Source organism: Aotus nancymaae, unplaced genomic scaffold (genome assembly GCF_030222135.1).
Source record: "Aotus nancymaae isolate 86718 unplaced genomic scaffold, 86718_ANA_hifiasm-v0.15.2.pri h1tg000019l, whole genome shotgun sequence".
In the NCBI taxonomy this organism is placed as follows: Eukaryota; Metazoa; Chordata; class Mammalia; order Primates; family Aotidae; genus Aotus; species Aotus nancymaae.
Window position 1 is genome coordinate 28744557 of NW_026988431.1, and position 17305 is coordinate 28761861.

General features: G+C 44.0%; 1 protein-coding gene and 1 pseudogene across 1 annotated transcript in view; both read left to right on the forward strand.

Annotated features, from left to right (window-relative positions):
* The window catches only part of BFSP2 (beaded filament structural protein 2), a 63884-nt gene extending 60202 nt beyond the window's left edge, over positions 1-3682 (forward strand). Inside the window, exons 6-7 of the mRNA XM_012451254.2 lie at positions 897-1117; positions 3443-3682. Of these exons, the coding sequence (XP_012306677.1) occupies positions 897-1117; positions 3443-3446 (225 nt within the window). The 3' untranslated portion in view covers positions 3447-3682. The remainder of the gene's footprint in view (positions 1-896; positions 1118-3442) is intronic.
* Positions 3683-12620: 8938 nt separating this feature from the next.
* LOC105716541 (repressor of RNA polymerase III transcription MAF1 homolog) lies at positions 12621-16917 on the forward strand (annotated as a pseudogene).
* Positions 16918-17305: the final 388 nt, after the last annotated feature.

Below are 17305 nucleotides of genomic sequence, written 5' to 3' on the forward strand. Positions count from 1 at the left end.
TCCCCAGTTTCTAGCTCACATGAGTTCACCAGTTGAAGCTTAGAATAGGAGGGGTCAGCAGGTTCAGGAGGCAGCCAGTGGCTCCATTTTGGACACCTTGATGTGAGGTCTGAGTATGTATTTCCAGTAAGAAGTTCAGTAGCAGGGCCACAGCTACTGAAGGAAAGATGTATGGTGGAATTACCAACGCAGGATGTGGCCTGGAGGTGACTGTTAAAATCGTGAATATGATAGAGACCAACACAGACCCAGGATGCACTGCTCAGAAAAAAAGTGGGCTCAGGGTGGGCACTGGGGAACCCACAGTGAAGGGATGGCAGAGGAAAAGGGATGGGCAAAAATGTGCTACTAAAACACCAAAGGGGAAAACACTGAGTATATAATGGCCAGAGACATTCATTCTAACACAGTGATCTGGGAAAGAATGCTGGAGGAGTGGTGTTCTAGCCAAATGACGGATGGAGTTTCAGCAGCCGAGGGAGAAGGGGTCCCCCAGGGAGTAAAGAAATCACAAGAAAAAGCCCCAGAGAACAAGATTCCTTTGAAGAAACACCTACAAACTGCCTCTCATTTGTCTCTCTCAATCCCTCTCCCTCTTGCCCCCCTCCTCTCTCTCCTCACACTCCCTTTCCTTTTCTCCCTCCCTCTCCCTGTCTCCCATCAAAAAGATCATTCGATCAGACTAATCCACAGTCTGACCTGAGTGGGATTCCTTATTTTTCCCACAGAGCGGCTCAGAATAACTCCCATCAGTGTCCATAACTGGCAAGGTCCCTGCCACAGAGTGGGGGAATAGTGCAGGCTACCACCAGCCCCTGCCACTGCTCTGCACACCTCCCTCTTCTAGGGCCCGGCCCCGTCATCCTCGGGTTCGGACCAGGTTGGTTCTTTTGTAGAAACGAGGCCTGGAGAACACCTTGCATGATGCCAAGCACTGGCATGACATGGAGCTGCAGAACCTGGGTGCTGTGGTCGGCCGGCTGGAGACGGAGCTCAGCGAGATCCGCGCTGAAGCTGAGCAGCAGCAGCAGGAGCGCGCGCATCTGCTGGCCCGCAAGTGCCAGCTGCAGAAGGACGTGGCATCCTACCATGCGCTGCTGGACCAGGAGGAGAGCGGGTAAGCCTCGCTTCTTCCACGTCAATTATCCAAGGGATGCATATTCATGGCTTTAAAAATATTTTCCAAACTACAGAAGTATTTAAGATTCACAATCATGTTGTGTTAAAATAAAATTCTAAAGAAAAAAATAATTTAAGAGAAGAAGAAATCACCCCAGACTTCGTCTCACATAGGTACCCATTCCCACAGCCTGGCTATGACCTTCCAGGATTTTCCTATTCACATACAAATAATATATATAATTATATATTCACATGCTAATACATATTCTATATGTATGCATATTTATGTATGTATATATACATGATATGCATATACCTAGGATGTACATAATAGCTGTTAGGAATGCTTCAGTTGCTTGTAATAGAACCTAATTAATGAGGCTATAAACCAGTGCTCCTGAAACTAATGTGCACTCAAAACCCTGGGCATTTTTTTTTTTTTTTTCGATACAGGGTCTCTTCTCACTATGTTGCCCAGGCTGGTCTCGACTCAAACTCCTGGGCTCAAGTGATCCTCTCACCTAAGCCTCCAGAATAGCTGGGATTACAGGTGTGAGCCTCGGCACCCCAGCTGCGCATCTTTTTAAAATGCAGATTCTGCTTCAGTGAGTCTTCCTTTCTTTTTTTTTTTTTTGAGACGCAGTTTCGCTCTTGTTACCCAGGCTGGAGTGCAATGGCGCTATCTCAGCTCACTGCAACCTCCGCCTCCTGGGTTCAGGCAATTCTCCTGCCTCAGCCTCCTGAGTAGCTGGGATTACAGGCACGCGTCACCATGCCCAGCTAATTTTTTGCATTTTTAGTAGAGACGGGGTTTCACCATGTTGACCAGGATGGTCTCGATCTCTTGACCTCGTGATCCACCCGCCTCGGCCTCCCAAAATGCTGGGATTACAGGTGTGAGCCACAGCACCCAGCCCGAGTCTTCCTTTCTAAGGAGCTCCCAGGTGATGACTATATTGCTGCTCCACAGACCACACTGAGTAGCAAAGATATGTAAACTGTTTTTTAAGAGTCCCAGAAATAGGTGATCTAGGCTGCTCAAAGCTTTCATTAAGAACTCAAGCTCTTTTCATTTTTCTAACATACATGATAATATTGGCTTTTTGTCTTTATCTTTGTCTCCCATGGTTACATATGCCAGCCACACATCCAGACATCACATGCTCATTTGTGACCAGAAGTGGGAGGGAAGAGGCAGCAGCAAAACGACTTTTTCTTGAGTGGCCCTCTTCTTTTCTCAGTGAAGGAAAGACATTTCGAGGCTTCCAGTGGACTGTGCCTTGTATCTCATTGACCAGAACCTGCTTACACTGGCCATACCTATCTGCAAGCAATGTTGAGAAAGCAACTCTAGCTTTTGCAGACTCCATAGTGGAGGCAGGCAAGGAGTTGGGAATAGCAGTTGGGTTAGTCTGCCAAAATTACACACATACACTCAACACGCACTTTTTTTTTTTAATAGATAAGGATTCCAAAGGCATATACGTCAGCGGGCCTTAGCTTCCTTGCCAACTCTTTCCAGAAACCCAAGCCCTTATTTTGTATCATAGTTCTATGTCTTATTTCCCTCCAAGGCCCCTTTTCTGACGTATGTTGAATAAGGAAGATACAGCTTAGTGACTGTATAGTCCAACCCCTCCTGATTCAAGAGAGAATACAAAGACCCAGAATGGAAAAAGATTTGCCATGATCACACAGGAGGCAGAGACAGTGCTGGGACAGGAGCCCGGGTCTCCTGCTCTCTCCAACAATGTAACCTCTCTTTATTCAGAAGGCAGGAGAGCCTCAATGAAGCGACCTAACCACGCCCTGCTTTCAAACGGAAAATATGTCATCCAGCTCCTCTCCAGCTGTCTTTTATTGAATTGATTTTTATTGATTATAAAAGCCAGAATGTTCCCAACAAAGTTTTTTTTTCCAATGCCTATGAGTATCTGAATAAATACACAAAGTCGGTTTAAACAAACACCAAGAGTAGTGAGTTAGGCTGAGTTACTTTATAAGAATCTACGTGCTTCGTTTCATTTAGTGAGTGCCAGCGCAGTCCTGACTCTTGATTATTTTCATTTATCCCCCAAACCCTGCCAAGGCGACCTCACCATCCCCATTTTACAGACGGGAAACAAAGCCTCAGAGAGCTTAGGTCATGGTCCGAGGTCTCATAGCAAATAACCATGGAATAACGATTTAAAATCCAAAACTACCTTGTTTGAAAGGCCAGATTCTTTCATGAGACAGCCGCCTTTCTCGTAATGCTATTATGATAGAATTACCAATTTTCCTCACCCATTGCTTCTGACTCTTACGTGTTTCCTTTCAGCTGATGGAGAAACTTCCTCTTTTCATGAAGAAAATGCTCCCTTCCTCACCAGCTGACCCATGAAGTTGCTTGAGAAGCTTTCCCCTGAGCTCCAGTACCTGCTGGATTCCCTGGTTAATTCAGCTTGAGCTGAAAAGCTTCCTGGAAGTGGAGAGGGTCCTTCTGCTTTAATTTGAGTAGTCTGTAGCTTGAGCAACCTCCCTGTCCTCCTTCAAATAAACGCTTTGTGTGCAGCGTCCAGTTTGCCCACCTTGTTCAACTCACTATAGGGTCAAGATGGATATCACTTTACCTGCCTCACATTTGCTCACGGAGCTATGCTTGAAGGCTTCTGGAAGGAGTCCCTTGAATGTGACGCCATCTGCCTCCCCAGGATCACCTGCTCTTGGGCTTGTCAACATAAAAGTGCTGCGGAAGCAAAAGCTGTGCTCGTGGCATGCAGGATTGCTGCAGTCTGGGGCAAAAAAAAACAACACTCTTGCTCGAGAGGGGATTAGCGTGGTGCTTTATTGCATGTTTCATAATTACAGGCATCACGGAGTATTCAGACCTCTTTAATGTACTCTGCATGCATATTCATGTGCAGACACACACATTTCACTTGCTATTGGCAGAGTACCTCTCAATCAGCTAAAAGGGAACTTCAGTCTAAGCCCAATCTAAACCCATTCAATCTAAGTGGGGGATTAATTACACTGTGGTTGCTCACCCCACTTACAGCTTCAGAATTTTCTTCCAGGGTCCTTTCCCCAGTTCTCTCAGGGCCTAAGCCAGCCAAATATAGTTCATGCATCTGCCACCTACCCAGGCAAGACTCTCTTGCCTTCTGATTAAAATTGAAACCAACACCTGTGTCCTACCACAGGTTCTTAGTCCTCTAAAACTGAAAGAAAAAAAAAGCCCAACTTTAATTTCTTCATTCTTCCCTCAAGTTTCTGTCGGTTTACCTGTCACACAGAATTACAGATCAAAATATCCAAGCTGAGTCTTTGTGTTTCCGAGCTGCTAATTCAGACAGGGGGATGTATCCAACACGGGTACATTTGAAAACCCCCATACCTGAGGGTCTGAACACCCAAGGCCCACACACAAAAAAGAAACTTTATTTATCCTTAAGGATTGCTTATAAAAGAAGCAAGGCAAGAAATACGGTATCCTGGTTGGAATTGCTACAGCTGGTTTTCCTTTTTGGCCTCCAGGAACAAAGGAATTGTATTAATAGCTCACATGAGCAGAACAGCTATTTACGATGTGCACAGCACCTTGACATAGGTCAGTTTGTTGTTTGAGACATGGAAATAGCCAAGACACCCTAAAACTATATTTTAGCAAAGTATCCATCTCCTCCTCCATAGCTGCACACTATGGGGCTGCCCATAATTGAACCACATGGGTGCAAAAGTCCTGCCAGAAAACGAAGTGTGTGGCTGGCCTTGCTATATTGGATGCACTAGACACTGAGGTCTGTTTCTTTTCTTTCTTTCTTGTTACTATTAATTTTTGGCCCCTCAGCCAAGACCTAAATTCCTAACCTAAACGTAGCTGGAGGCTTTGAAGGTGAGAGTCCCCGAAAGGTCAGCCATCAAAAGGAGGTACTTCTGTGACTAAATGGCCGTGCAGTTTTTAGAAACTGGAAGTCGTTTGGGCCACTGGAAAGAGGGGAGAATGGATCTGTGCATACTCCTGAGTTTCCACCAGACAGCACGCTGTGCAAGGCTACACACACTCGGTCTCCTCCGTGCCGTAATCTCAAAGAGCAGCTGCCGCAAATCATTCAGTTAATCACCCTTTGGCAGCACAGGTTCTTGCTGTTTCTAATGAGGCTTCATTAACAGGTATGAGAAGGCACTTCTGGCCCCCCAACTCTGCCAGGGCCTTGTTTAAATCAGGCTCCCTCTCGCAACATCCCAGTACAATTACGCTTTGGCAGTGGTTCACTGACAGGTGGCAGGGGAGGCTGCTGCTTGTATTGGTGTCAACGACAGAGCATTTGTTCTGGAACAGACCAGAGCAGGGCTCCCAATGGACACCTTCTGAAACACAGCCGAGCCCTATTTCCACACCAGGCAACTCCAGTGGCCTCTGGCCTAGCTTCTGGAGGGTAGTGTGAAATCCCAATGGGATTGCTAGAGCATCCATTGGTTTTCAGATGCAAAGTTCTTTTATATCAAGATCCTTAAATCTTACCTTCATGATCATCTGTAACACTTCTTAGCATGTACTGGTGCCCACACATTTTGATGCATTTTGGGGATACCAATAAAAAAGGCCCAGTTTCTGCCCTCGTGGGTTTACATTACAGCCTTGGTGAGTGCAGGTGCGCTCACGGAAGGATCAACAATGCAAAGGATAAGTAAAGCAAAGCAGGCAGAGCAGCATATTACAGTTTTCACAACCCCCTCATAGATTCATTTAGTCATCAAAGGTATGAAAATAGACATCCGGGTCTGACCTCAGTTGGTTTTCAGCAAGATGATTTAGCAAGAACCATCATGCACCATGCCTGTCTCTGTCTCCACACACCCCTCAGATTATTATTTCATAAACTCTTACATTGTCTTGCTTCTTGTGAGAAAAGGATGGGTTGCCTCTTTGGAGACAAATCTAGAATCTTATCTGAGATTGCCAGACAGCAAATAAAAATATAGACTCCCCAGTTTAAATTTCAGATAAAAAATGAATAAGTTTTTAGTATAAGTATGTCCCACATGTTGCATGAGACATACTTACGCTAAAACATTATCTGGCAACTCTAATAATATCAGAGAGAAGCACTCCACACTTCATATTCCCCACATAGTAATTTGACCTCAAGCAATTCATAAAGGTGTGCCTAGCACGTCCAGCTGGGACATCCCAACACACAAGAAGGGGAAAGGGTGACCTAGACTGTGTCTCTACCCATTTCTTGATTGGAAACTCAGTCCCCTGGCACAAAAGTGCAATCACGTTTGAGAAATTAGTCTGCTAGTTCAATGAAGAAATAAAGCAAACTGTTTTCTCAGCTGAAGTAACGGGTTTGATTGGATAATGTAGACTGGTTATTTCGAACAAAAGGTTGAGCAGGAACAGGAATAGATCCCAGCATAGACAGGTTGTGCTGCAGAGATGACAGAATTTTCACTATCATGCCCAAGAGGAAATATTTCATTTTCTCCTGCCCTTCCTGAGAGTGGAAGGTAATTTGCATCACAGGGAGTCCAGTTTTTTAGTGTAATTCTGAAACTGGACCAAAAAAACCACATACACATTACATCTAAAAGAAAGGGTTTTGCAAAATGGATGAGCAACAAAGTACCAAATTACTTTGGACAAGTCATGGGTGCTTTGCTTTTGTTTTGCTTTTATCTGCAGCTAAAGTTCTTACTGACATCCTAGACGGGAGAAATGTATAAATGGGGTTCACAACTAAAAAGGCAAAGGCAAACCTGACAAGATGATTAAGACAAATTGTCACTAGCTCCCTTGATGATAATTAATGGTGTTGTGGTTGCTTTGAGAAGAAAACAAAAGGAGAGGGGACAGGAAATCAGTAGACTAGTGGTAGGTTCAGCCCGTCATTGTTTAGTACCAGCGACCAAAAGAAAAGCAGCAAGAGAAACGTGTATGGTAACACATTGTCCTGAGGAAGTGAAATACTGGGTTTACACATCATTTCGGGAATTCGGTCCTAGCAGGTCACGAGAGCAACAATCATGCTGAGTAGTGGAAAACTCCCTCCAAAACTAAATCGTCTCCCTCAGTAAATATTTATGTAGCCCTTCGTACATGTCAATGACATGTTAGTTGTCAAGAATATGAAGATGTACAAAATGTGGGCCTGTCCTTAAATGATCTAGCACTGTCCAATAGAAACAGAGTGTAAGCTACATGGGTAATTTTAATTTTTCAAATAGCCATATTTTAAAAGGGAAAAATAAACAGGTGAAACTAATTTTGATATATTTTAATTATCTTGACATGTCCAAAATTCTATTATTTCATGATGTAAACGATACTTTTAAATTATTAATGAGAGTTTTATATTTTTGGTACTAGCCCATCTCAATTCAGATGGAATTCATCAGAAATATTTGAGCTATATTTAGATTTCATAAAATTTATAGTTGAAAAAGTAGATTGGCATAACCAAGCTGTTCCAAACATAGTTAAAAGTTTTCCAATAACTGAATTTAAGATCACAAAATTTGTTTTCCTTTGATCTTCACATCCACATCGACATAACTGGTTCATCTTTTTCAGAAGAGTTTGTGTGACTTTGAAGCAAAAACACATCAGTTTCAAAGCCACACCTGTCTAAGGAAATTCATTAACTCCTGCATCTTATTAACATCATGTTCAAGGAGGTATTACATATATTGAGAATCAACTCTAAATTTATCAACATAAAAAATTCCTTTTCAAATTTTTCTTATAAGTTTTAGAGGACAAATATTTTACACTGCTTAAGTTTTTTAATTACATTTTTAATTAAAATTAAATAACATTTAAAATTCAGTTCTTCAGTCACACTAGTCATATTTCAAGAAAATAGCCACATGTGTCAGTGGCTACCATATTGGAGAACATGGATAAATGCTGAGTAGAGGTGGATGGGATCTACAATGGGTTTGACCAGCTTGTGAAAACAATTGAGGTCATATTGGCACGATGATTTGTGAGAAGTCCTGCCTTCCCACCAATTTACCTCATCAAATACATATGAAATTTCTGGCAGGTGAGCGTCCCACCTAGAAACAGAGTGGCTACATTCCAACACTTTTACAGGCCTCCTACTTGGCCTACATAATCCTTCTGCTGCACTGCACTGCTTCTCATAACTAGATCTTTTGGAGGGAGTTTCCTCTACCAGAGATCTTGAGCTTCCCCTGACACAGTCCTTTTGTTTCCTTACATAACCCTCTCCTTTCCTTAATCTCCTAACCACACAAACCCTGGGAGAAGTGAGCTGATGAAAAGAGGCTAGCATGACCTGACAGCCAGCCCCGACTTGCTCAGTCAGACACTTTGCCAGTTTCTTCTCTTCCTCATGGTGATTTTCTCTCCAAGATCTCATAGCCTCTCCCTCAATCTGGCTTCAACAGAACCCACCTCAGATGACTTCAGTTCTTCTGACAGCTCTGAACCCTCTCTCTGGGCTGAATTCTTGTTCCTGTTTCAGCACCATGCAAATCAAGGCAAGTGACCAGGCATCTATTTCAACATCCCTAGACACTTTCTAAGGTTTTTTTTTTTTAAATCAAAAATTTTATTTTTTTAAATTGAGGTAAAATATACATAATTTACCATCTTTACCATTTTTAAGTGTACAGTCCAGTGGTAATAAATATATTTCTTTCTTTTTTTCCCTTCATTCCCCTTTTCCCCTACCCTTCTTGGTCTCTGGTAGCCACCAGTCTGGTCTCTATCTTCACAAGACCCATCTCTTCAGCTCCCACATATGAGTAAGAACATGAGATGTTTGTCTTTCTGTGCCTAGCTTATTTCACTTCACATAATTTCTTCCACTTCCATCCATGTGGTCGTAAATAACAGGATTTCATTCTTCTTATGGCTGAATAATATTCTCAAGTGATTCACCCACCTTGGCCTCCCAAAGTACTGAGATTACAGGCATGAGCCACCACGCCCAGCCTGACTACATATTTTGACTAATGTGAATGATACTGCAATAAATAGCATGCATATATCTCTTCAATATACTGATTTCCTTCCTTTGGTGTATATATCTAGTGGTGGGATTGCTGGATCAAGTTTTAGGTTTTTGAAGAACCTCCATACTGTTCTCCATAATGGCTGTACTAATTTACATTCCCACAAGCAGTATACCAGGGTTCCCCTTTGTCCACATCCTCTCCAGCATTTGTTATTGCCTGTCTTTTTGAATGCAAGTTTTTAACTGGGGTAAGATGATATTTCATTGTGGTTTTGATTTGCATTTCTCTGATGATTAGCAATGCTGAGTATTTTTTCATATATCTGTTGCTATTTGTATGTATTCTTTTGAGAAATGTTTATTCAGATCTTTTACCCATTTTTAAATTGGATGATTTGTGTTTCTGCTATTGAGTTGTTTGAGCTGCCTATATATTCCTGTTAGAGACAGAATGCTTGTTGTTAGGTACTGTAAGGAAAAATTAGCATTCAGACAAAAAGTTTTCTCAACAAGGCAATTTTACTTTCTGCAGAAAGGGTGCTCCTGTTAGCCCTCTTGCCACGAGAGTACAATGAACAAAGGAAAGGCAGCCGTATTTATTTCTTACACATTGGGTTCTTACTGCTGTGTCCTATCTCTGTTGGTTGGAGACAGACCTCACAATCTAAACTGAACCTGACTGGCTAACAACTTAAAACTTTTCTAAATAGGTAAAGGCAATGGAGAACAAAGAAAAAGAGGAAGTCTAAATAAGGAAGGGACAGGGAATTGTTTGTGAAAGGACTTAGAAAAGTAATAACAATTAAATATTAGATATTAAATATCTTGATTAAAGTACAAGGACAGAGAATGTACTACGTGCCTGTGAGCACATCTAGCACAAATATCTTGGTTAAAGTACAAAGACATAGAATGCCCTTATTCCTTTATATCTAACAGCTACATAGGATAGGACTTAGAGAGTTATTAGCAAAAAGCCAGAAGGCTTTGAAGAAAGATAGTCTTTAAAAGAAACTATTATTTCTAACAATTCCTGTTGTGAATCCCTTGTCAGACAGATGGTTTGCAAATATTTTCTCCCATTCTGTGGGCTGTCTCTTCACTTTGTTAATTGTTTCCTTTGCTGCGCAGAAGCTTTTTAGTTTCATGAAATCCCAATTGTCTATTTTTGCTTTGGTTGCCTGTGCTTTTGAATGATACACAAAATATCTTTGCCAGATCAATGTCCTGGAGCATTTCTTAGTGTTTTTTTCTAGTACTTTCATAGTTTTAGGTCTTTCATTTAAGTCTTTAAACCATCTAATTTTATTTTTGTGTATCATAGGAGACGACAGTGGTCTAGTTTCCATTCTTCTGCAGATAGTCAATTTTCCCAGCACCATTTATTGAAGAAGCTGTCCTCTCTCTATTGTATATTCTTAGTGCCTTTGGTAAAGATGAGTTGGTTGTAAATAAATTGATTTATATATTGGTTCTCTATTCTGTTCTATTGATCTGTGTGTCTGCTTTTTTGCCAGTGCCATGCTGTTTTGGTTACTATAACTTTGTAGTGAATTTTGAAGTCAGGTAGTGTGATGCTTCCAGCTTTGTACTTTTTGCTCACAATTTAAATTGCTTTGGTTATGTGGGGTCTTTTGTGCTTTCACAAAAATTTTAGGCTTTTTTTTTTTAATTTCTGTGAAGAATGTTATTGCTATTCTGATTGGGATTGCATTGAACCTATAAATTGCTTTGGGTGGTACTGTTATTTTATCAATATTAATTCTTCCAATCCAATGAGCATGGAATATCTTTCCATTTTTTGTGTCCTCTTCTGTTTTTTTCAGAGTTTTATAGTTTTCCTTATATAGATATTTTACTCCGGTTAGATTGATTTCTAGATATTGTATATTTTTACCTTGTAAATGGGATTGATTTCTGTTTCAGATTGTTTGCTGTTAGTGTATGTAAATGCTACTGATTTATGTGTGTTAATTTTGTATCCTGTGACTTTACTGAATTTGTTTATCAGTTCTAACAGTTTTTTGGTGGAGTCTTTAGGTATTTCTAGGTATTAAAATCATGTTGTCTATGAATAAGCCTAATTTGATTTCTTTCTTTCCAGTTTGGATGCCTTCATTTTATGCTCTTGTGTAATTGCTCTGGCCAGGACTGCCAGTATTATATTGAATAACCATAGTAAAAGTGGGCATGCAGTCAGGCACAGTGGCTCATACCTATAATCCCAGCACTTTGGGAGGCTGAGGCAGGAAAATCACTTAAGCCCAGGAGTTTGAGGCCAGCTTGGACAACATAAGAAGATCCTATCTCTACAAAATAAAGTTTTAAGAAATTATCTGGATGTGGTGGATCACACCTGTGATACACAGCTACCTGTGTGTCACAGGATCCTTGGGGCATCGCTTTTCTCCCATCCAAGTACTAACCAGGCCTGACCCTGCTTAGCTTCTAAGATCAGATGAGATCAGGCACCTTCAGGGTGGTATAGTCATAGATGGAGTGTCACTTTTCTGGCCAGAAATCTCTGTGGTCAGTGGCACCTTTGCTTGAGTTTTGCTCAGGCCCACTGGGCTCATTCCACCCACTGGCCTGGCAGGCTGTGCTCAGCTCATGCTACTGGCCCCAATCCCAAGCCTGCCAAGGGTGAGCCAGGAGTGGAGTAGTGAGGGATGTGTGAGCAAATAAGTGTGGAGTCTGGCCACTGCTCACAGCTGTGAGCTGTGGTGAGGTGGGCAGCTCCAGGTACTGGCACGAGCACTGTCTCCCTGAGAGTCTGCAGCTGGACCAGGCATACTGCAAGCAGCTTCCACAACTGGCACTGGGGAATGCCGTCATGCCCAGAAGCTTGGAGATGCCAGCAACTGCAGAGCCCCAAAGAGGGTGTCACAGCCCTGGCTTAGAAAGCTCGTAGGTCTGGGCTTCCCAGAGTGCCACAGCTCTTCTCTCCTTCTCTCTTTTCTCCTTCTCATCACCTGCAACATGGTGAGCAAGGGGTATGTTTCAGTCCTGTTTGTGTCACAGCTCTTTCAGCCCCAGTACCCCAAGTTCTATACCTCAAGTTCTATCCCACATCCATGAGGTATGCAGGCAAGTAGAGGGGGAGCAAGGCAAAGTGGTGTGTTATAGAGCCACAGAACGGCTCAGAGGAAACCCACAGTGGGTAGGTCATCCTGACAAGAGTCCAGCTCTCAGCAGAGAGGAGACCCACAGTGGGTAGCTCCTCTCTGCAGGCAGGTCATCCTGACGTCTGCCCAACTCTGGCTGAGTCCAGGGTTTTTTATGGTCTTTAGAGGGGAGGAAGCACATGCTGATTGGTCCATGGGCAACCATGGGTGGGGAGAGGCTGGGCAGCAGAAACAGGCATTTCTAAGCCTGTAGGAGCTTCCCAAGCCCCTGAGACTTCAGGAATGCTGGGGTCTGCAGCTGTGGCTGGGCAGCCTTAACTTTGCTCCACAATCAGGCAGGTGCCAGGAGCAGAGAGAGGCCAGGCAGCAGACCAGGCATTTCCAAGCCTGCGGGGGCATGAGGGGCTTCCCAGGCCCCCAAGGGAGCAGGAATGTCCAGGTCTGCAGGGCAGCTGGGCAGTTGCAGCTGCACCTGGGAAGGTGGGGCTCCTGTCTCTCCAACTAGGAATGAGACCAGCTTCCACCTAATCCAAGCTTCCACAGGCTCCCGCCAGCTTCCTGGCACACACAGCCCTTACTACAACCAGCATCTTTGCATTGGCTGCTCCAGATAGGCTGCTGCTGCCATCACTTGGAAGGTTGAGGTGGGAGAGATTGTTTGAACCCAGGGGGTGGGGACTATAGTGAGCCATGATCATGCCACTATACTCCAGCCTGGGTGACAGAGCAAGATCCTGTTTGAAAAAAAAAAAAAGTGAGCATCCTTCTTGGTTTTTAAGAACCTCCCTGCCAGTAGTTGCTAGGGGGCTAATCTCCTCAGGTTACAAGACAGACCTCTAGGGGGCAGCGTTGTCCAAACTCCACAGGCCAGCCTGCTGGTCGCCGGGGAACCCAGCCTGAGTACCCTATTATGTACTATGTTCATGGAACCTAAGGCATCATTGATTAAAAGAGATACCATTACTGGATGTGCCACTAAAAATAAAACTATTCCAGATAGAAGTCTACTAGAACTCAGATAAAGCGGACACAGTAAAGGCCTCTGTGGAGGGGGTCCATGAGAAATATACAGAAAAATGAATAAGAGCAAGAAAGGGACAGGCACAGTAGGACAGCAAGAGAAGTTGCATGTTTCAATTTTGCCATGGGCGGAGGAAGTGAAATATCTGCCCTCATAATTTGAATCAAAAGTTGGTTCTCGTGCAGATTTCTGGACTCCTTGTGCCATCCAAAAACCTCAGACAGAGAATTTTATTTAACATACAAATGTACCTCAACTTATGATGGAGTTATATCCTGATAAATCATCATAATAAGGTGACTATATCATAAGTCAGTTTTATCCAGTTGGAAGTCAAGGGCCACACTGAATACAAATTATTTTCAAACTATCACAAAGTTGGAAAATCATAAGTTTTCAAAGTTGAAACATCATAAGTCAGGGACCATCTGTAGTTTCACATTTTTATGCGTTCCTTGCAAGGGTAGAACCCAAAGCTTATATAATTTGATGCCCTCTTTTAAAAAAGAAATATAAAATATCTTACTCTTGCAAATTTTATAAAAACCTATGATCAGGCGGAGCATGATGCCTCACATCTGTGATCCCAGCGCTTTGGGAAGCTGAGGCAGGCAGATCACTTGAGACCAGGAATTTGAGACCAGTCTGGCCAACATGGCAAAACCGTGTCTCTTTACTAAAAATACAAAGAAAATTAGCTGGGTGTGCTGGGGCTTGCCTGTAATCCCAGCTACTCTGGAGTCTGAAGCATGAGAATCACTTCAACCTGGGAGGCAGAGGTTGCAGTGGGCTGAGATCGCACCACTGTACTCCAACCTGGGTGACAGAGTGAGGACTCTGTCTCAGGAAAAAAAAAAAAAAAAAAATATATATATATATATATATATATATATATATTTGATCCCATGAAGCTGTGAGGAGGAACACTTTTAGAGCCTTGGAAGGGCCATGTAAATGAGGGGTCTTGAAGCTTTACTCTCACTGGTAAATCGGTCTGTGCCCCAAGTGACTGGCAGAAGCAAAAAAAAATCCTTTACAAATGAACACAATTTTAACGAATCAATAGCAACCTTAATGACATACCATCAACTATTATCATATTCTGATTTCAGAGATGTTGAAGTACAAAACAGTATGCTTCTTGGGAGCAATGAAATATGGTACTTCAAAAAGAAAAATGATAATGTAAATTTTAACCCTGACTTGGCTAAGACAATGACAACAACAGTGATGACAGCTGTCGTTTATCAAGGTCCTACAGCGTGCCAGCCTTCTTACAAACTTTTTTTCTGCTCCTCCCATGAGCTTAGCACCACCACCAAAGACTTGAAAAATGCAAGGTGGTGATTCCTACCAAATCTACAATTAACTCACTTGTTTGATCGGTGCACAAATCAGCTAGGTAATGGAGAATGACCACAGATTATCACAGACTAATCAGGTGGTGAGCTGAATCACAAGAATTGCAGAGGTTGTATATTTACTGGAGCAAATCCACACAGCCCCTAGCACGTGGTGTGCTACTACTGACCTGGCAACTGCCTTATTCTGCCCACCCACACCCCAATCCTCTCTTGCTCTGTCGTGGCAGGGACAGCAGTAAACTTTTACTGTCTTGCCTCTGGCTATATTAGCTTGCCTGTACTTGGTCAGAATGTAATCTGGAGGGACCCAGAAACCCAAGCTGATCCATTACATGTCTTTATCATGCTAATTAGACCTGGAGAGCCCCAAAGAGCTAGCACCTAAATGCCTTAGTAAAGTACATGTATGCCAGAAAATGGGAGATAAAGCCTGACAATACTCAGGAGTCTGCCACATGTGTGAAGCCTGTGGAGTCCAGTGGTCTGAGCTTTATTGGGATAGACCTTCTTCTTTTTTGTTTTTTGAGACGGAGTCTCACTCTGTTGCCACAATGGAGTGCAGTGGTGAGATCTCGGCTCACTGCAACCTCCGCCTCCCAGGTTCAAGCAATCCTCCTGCCTCAGCCTCCTGAGTAGCTGGGACTACGGGCACACGCCACCACACCCAGCTAATATTTTATGTTTTTAGTAGAGACAGGGTTTCACCATGTTGGCTAGGATGGTCTTGATATCTTGACCTCATGATCCGCCTGCCTCAGCCTCCCAAAGTGCTGGGATTACAGGTGTGAGCCACCACGCCCAGCGGGGATAGACCTTCTAACATGAGATTCAAGATGTACTTTACACCAGCTGCCACAAAGAAAGAGTGAGATTCAAGATGTACTTTACACCAGCTGCCACAAAGAGATACAAGGCTTGATTTTCAGAAGTAACACAAACCAGATTAGAGTATCTATTGCTGTGAACCACTAACTCAGTAACCCTCAAGTGTACAAGGTTTTTGGCTTTTGTTTTTGAATTTTTTATTTTGACATAATTTCAGGCTCACAGAGCAGTTGAAAGAATAGTTGAAGAATTGCCATATACCTATCACTCAGATTTCACATATATTAACATTTTCATAGGCAGGTAGATAAAAGCAAATTATTTTTAAGTTGAAGTAGTTAAATTTCTTTTAGTTCTAGGAATTTTGACTGATAGACATTGACTGGGGAGGGAGGTGGAGGTTGCTGGCTGACCAAGACCATCTGTGGTCGGTGGCATGTTGGTGGCTAAAGCAGGCGATGTGCAGTGGGGCAAGGCTGTGTCTTAGTGACCACCTGGATGGGCCAGCGGGGCCAGGTGTAATGAGACATTGCCATGGAGTTCCTTCCCCCAGATACAGTGTGGCCCATGTAGAGGCCATGGTGCCACCCTCTGGTGCTGAGGTGCCCACACTGTGTGGAGCCTGCCCTGCTTATGCACCAGTGCTGATGACCCAGCCAGGCCTGATTTAGCCCCACCAGGCAGGCAGCAATGCCTCCTCTCAAGCATGGAGCTCCCTCCCTGAAACAGGAAGCTGTTGGAGAACCCCAGCTTTGAAGCCATCAACTTGCAGCTAACTGTAGAAGCAAAGATACCCATATTATTGGAAGGATTGAGAGCTACTCACGTCAGACAGCAGGAGACGACAAACACCGGTGTAAGCTGTTCTGCCATGAGGGCGTACTGAAGACTCTCTCCCCGCCCCAGACTTCAGGCCTCAGCCCCAGGAGCCTGAGCAAGAACCAAGGTGGCAAGGAAGAGGGCCCTCCAGGGACAAGTGCAATTGCAAGACTCTCTTCCACTTGATTGCCATGCTTAGTGAGTCCTTTCAGGCCTGACTATGACCTCAGCACAGCCCACAGCCATGGGTTCAGCTGGAAGCCCAGGCTCAGCTGGGTGGTGAATGCAGTCAATTGCAGTCTGTTCTCAGCTGCGTGGGGGGACATCAAGGCCCTGAAAACACAGCTGTGGAATGCAGTGGACAGGGAGATCTGTCTGGCTTCATGAGACACCTACAGCTATAACCCAGACTTGGACTCAGACCCCTTCAGGGAAGATGATACCCTCTGGTCCTTCAATTACTTCTACAGCGAAGAGGTCAAGCAAATTTTCTTCTTCAGCCACCACTTCATTCGCTGCTCCACCTACAAATCCTCAGAGGCAGGCAATGAGCTGCACGTGGAACTGGGGGAGGAGGAGGAAGAGAAAGAAAGAGGCAGAGGCAGTGAGGGTGGGGCTGAAGAAACCAGACCATGGAGGACAGCGTCCCAGTGATTTGTATGTGATGAGGAGGAGCAGAAGCCCCAGCTTTATCCAGCTTCAACCAATGCCAGGACCTGCCCGCCTTAGAGGCCCTGAGGCCTCCCCAGCTGCTGACCAGACCCTGGTCTACCAGAGTCTCAGTGCTGGCCAAGGCCACACCTGCCTGGCCCTTTGGCTCTAGCCTGTTGGTGTCTACTCACCCCCTTAGACTTTTGCTGCCCACGCTGTGGCTGGACTAGACAGCATGGGGCCTGCGCAAAGAGCAACCACCTTGCCCAAACGAAGCAAGGCGGTTGCTCTTTTGTATTTCTGCTGAGCCTACACACTCCAGCCCAAGGGGCCCATGGCCAGAGGCCCCAGAGGTCATGAGCTCCAGTCTTGGGCCAGCCCTTGGTGCCCACCTATAACCTT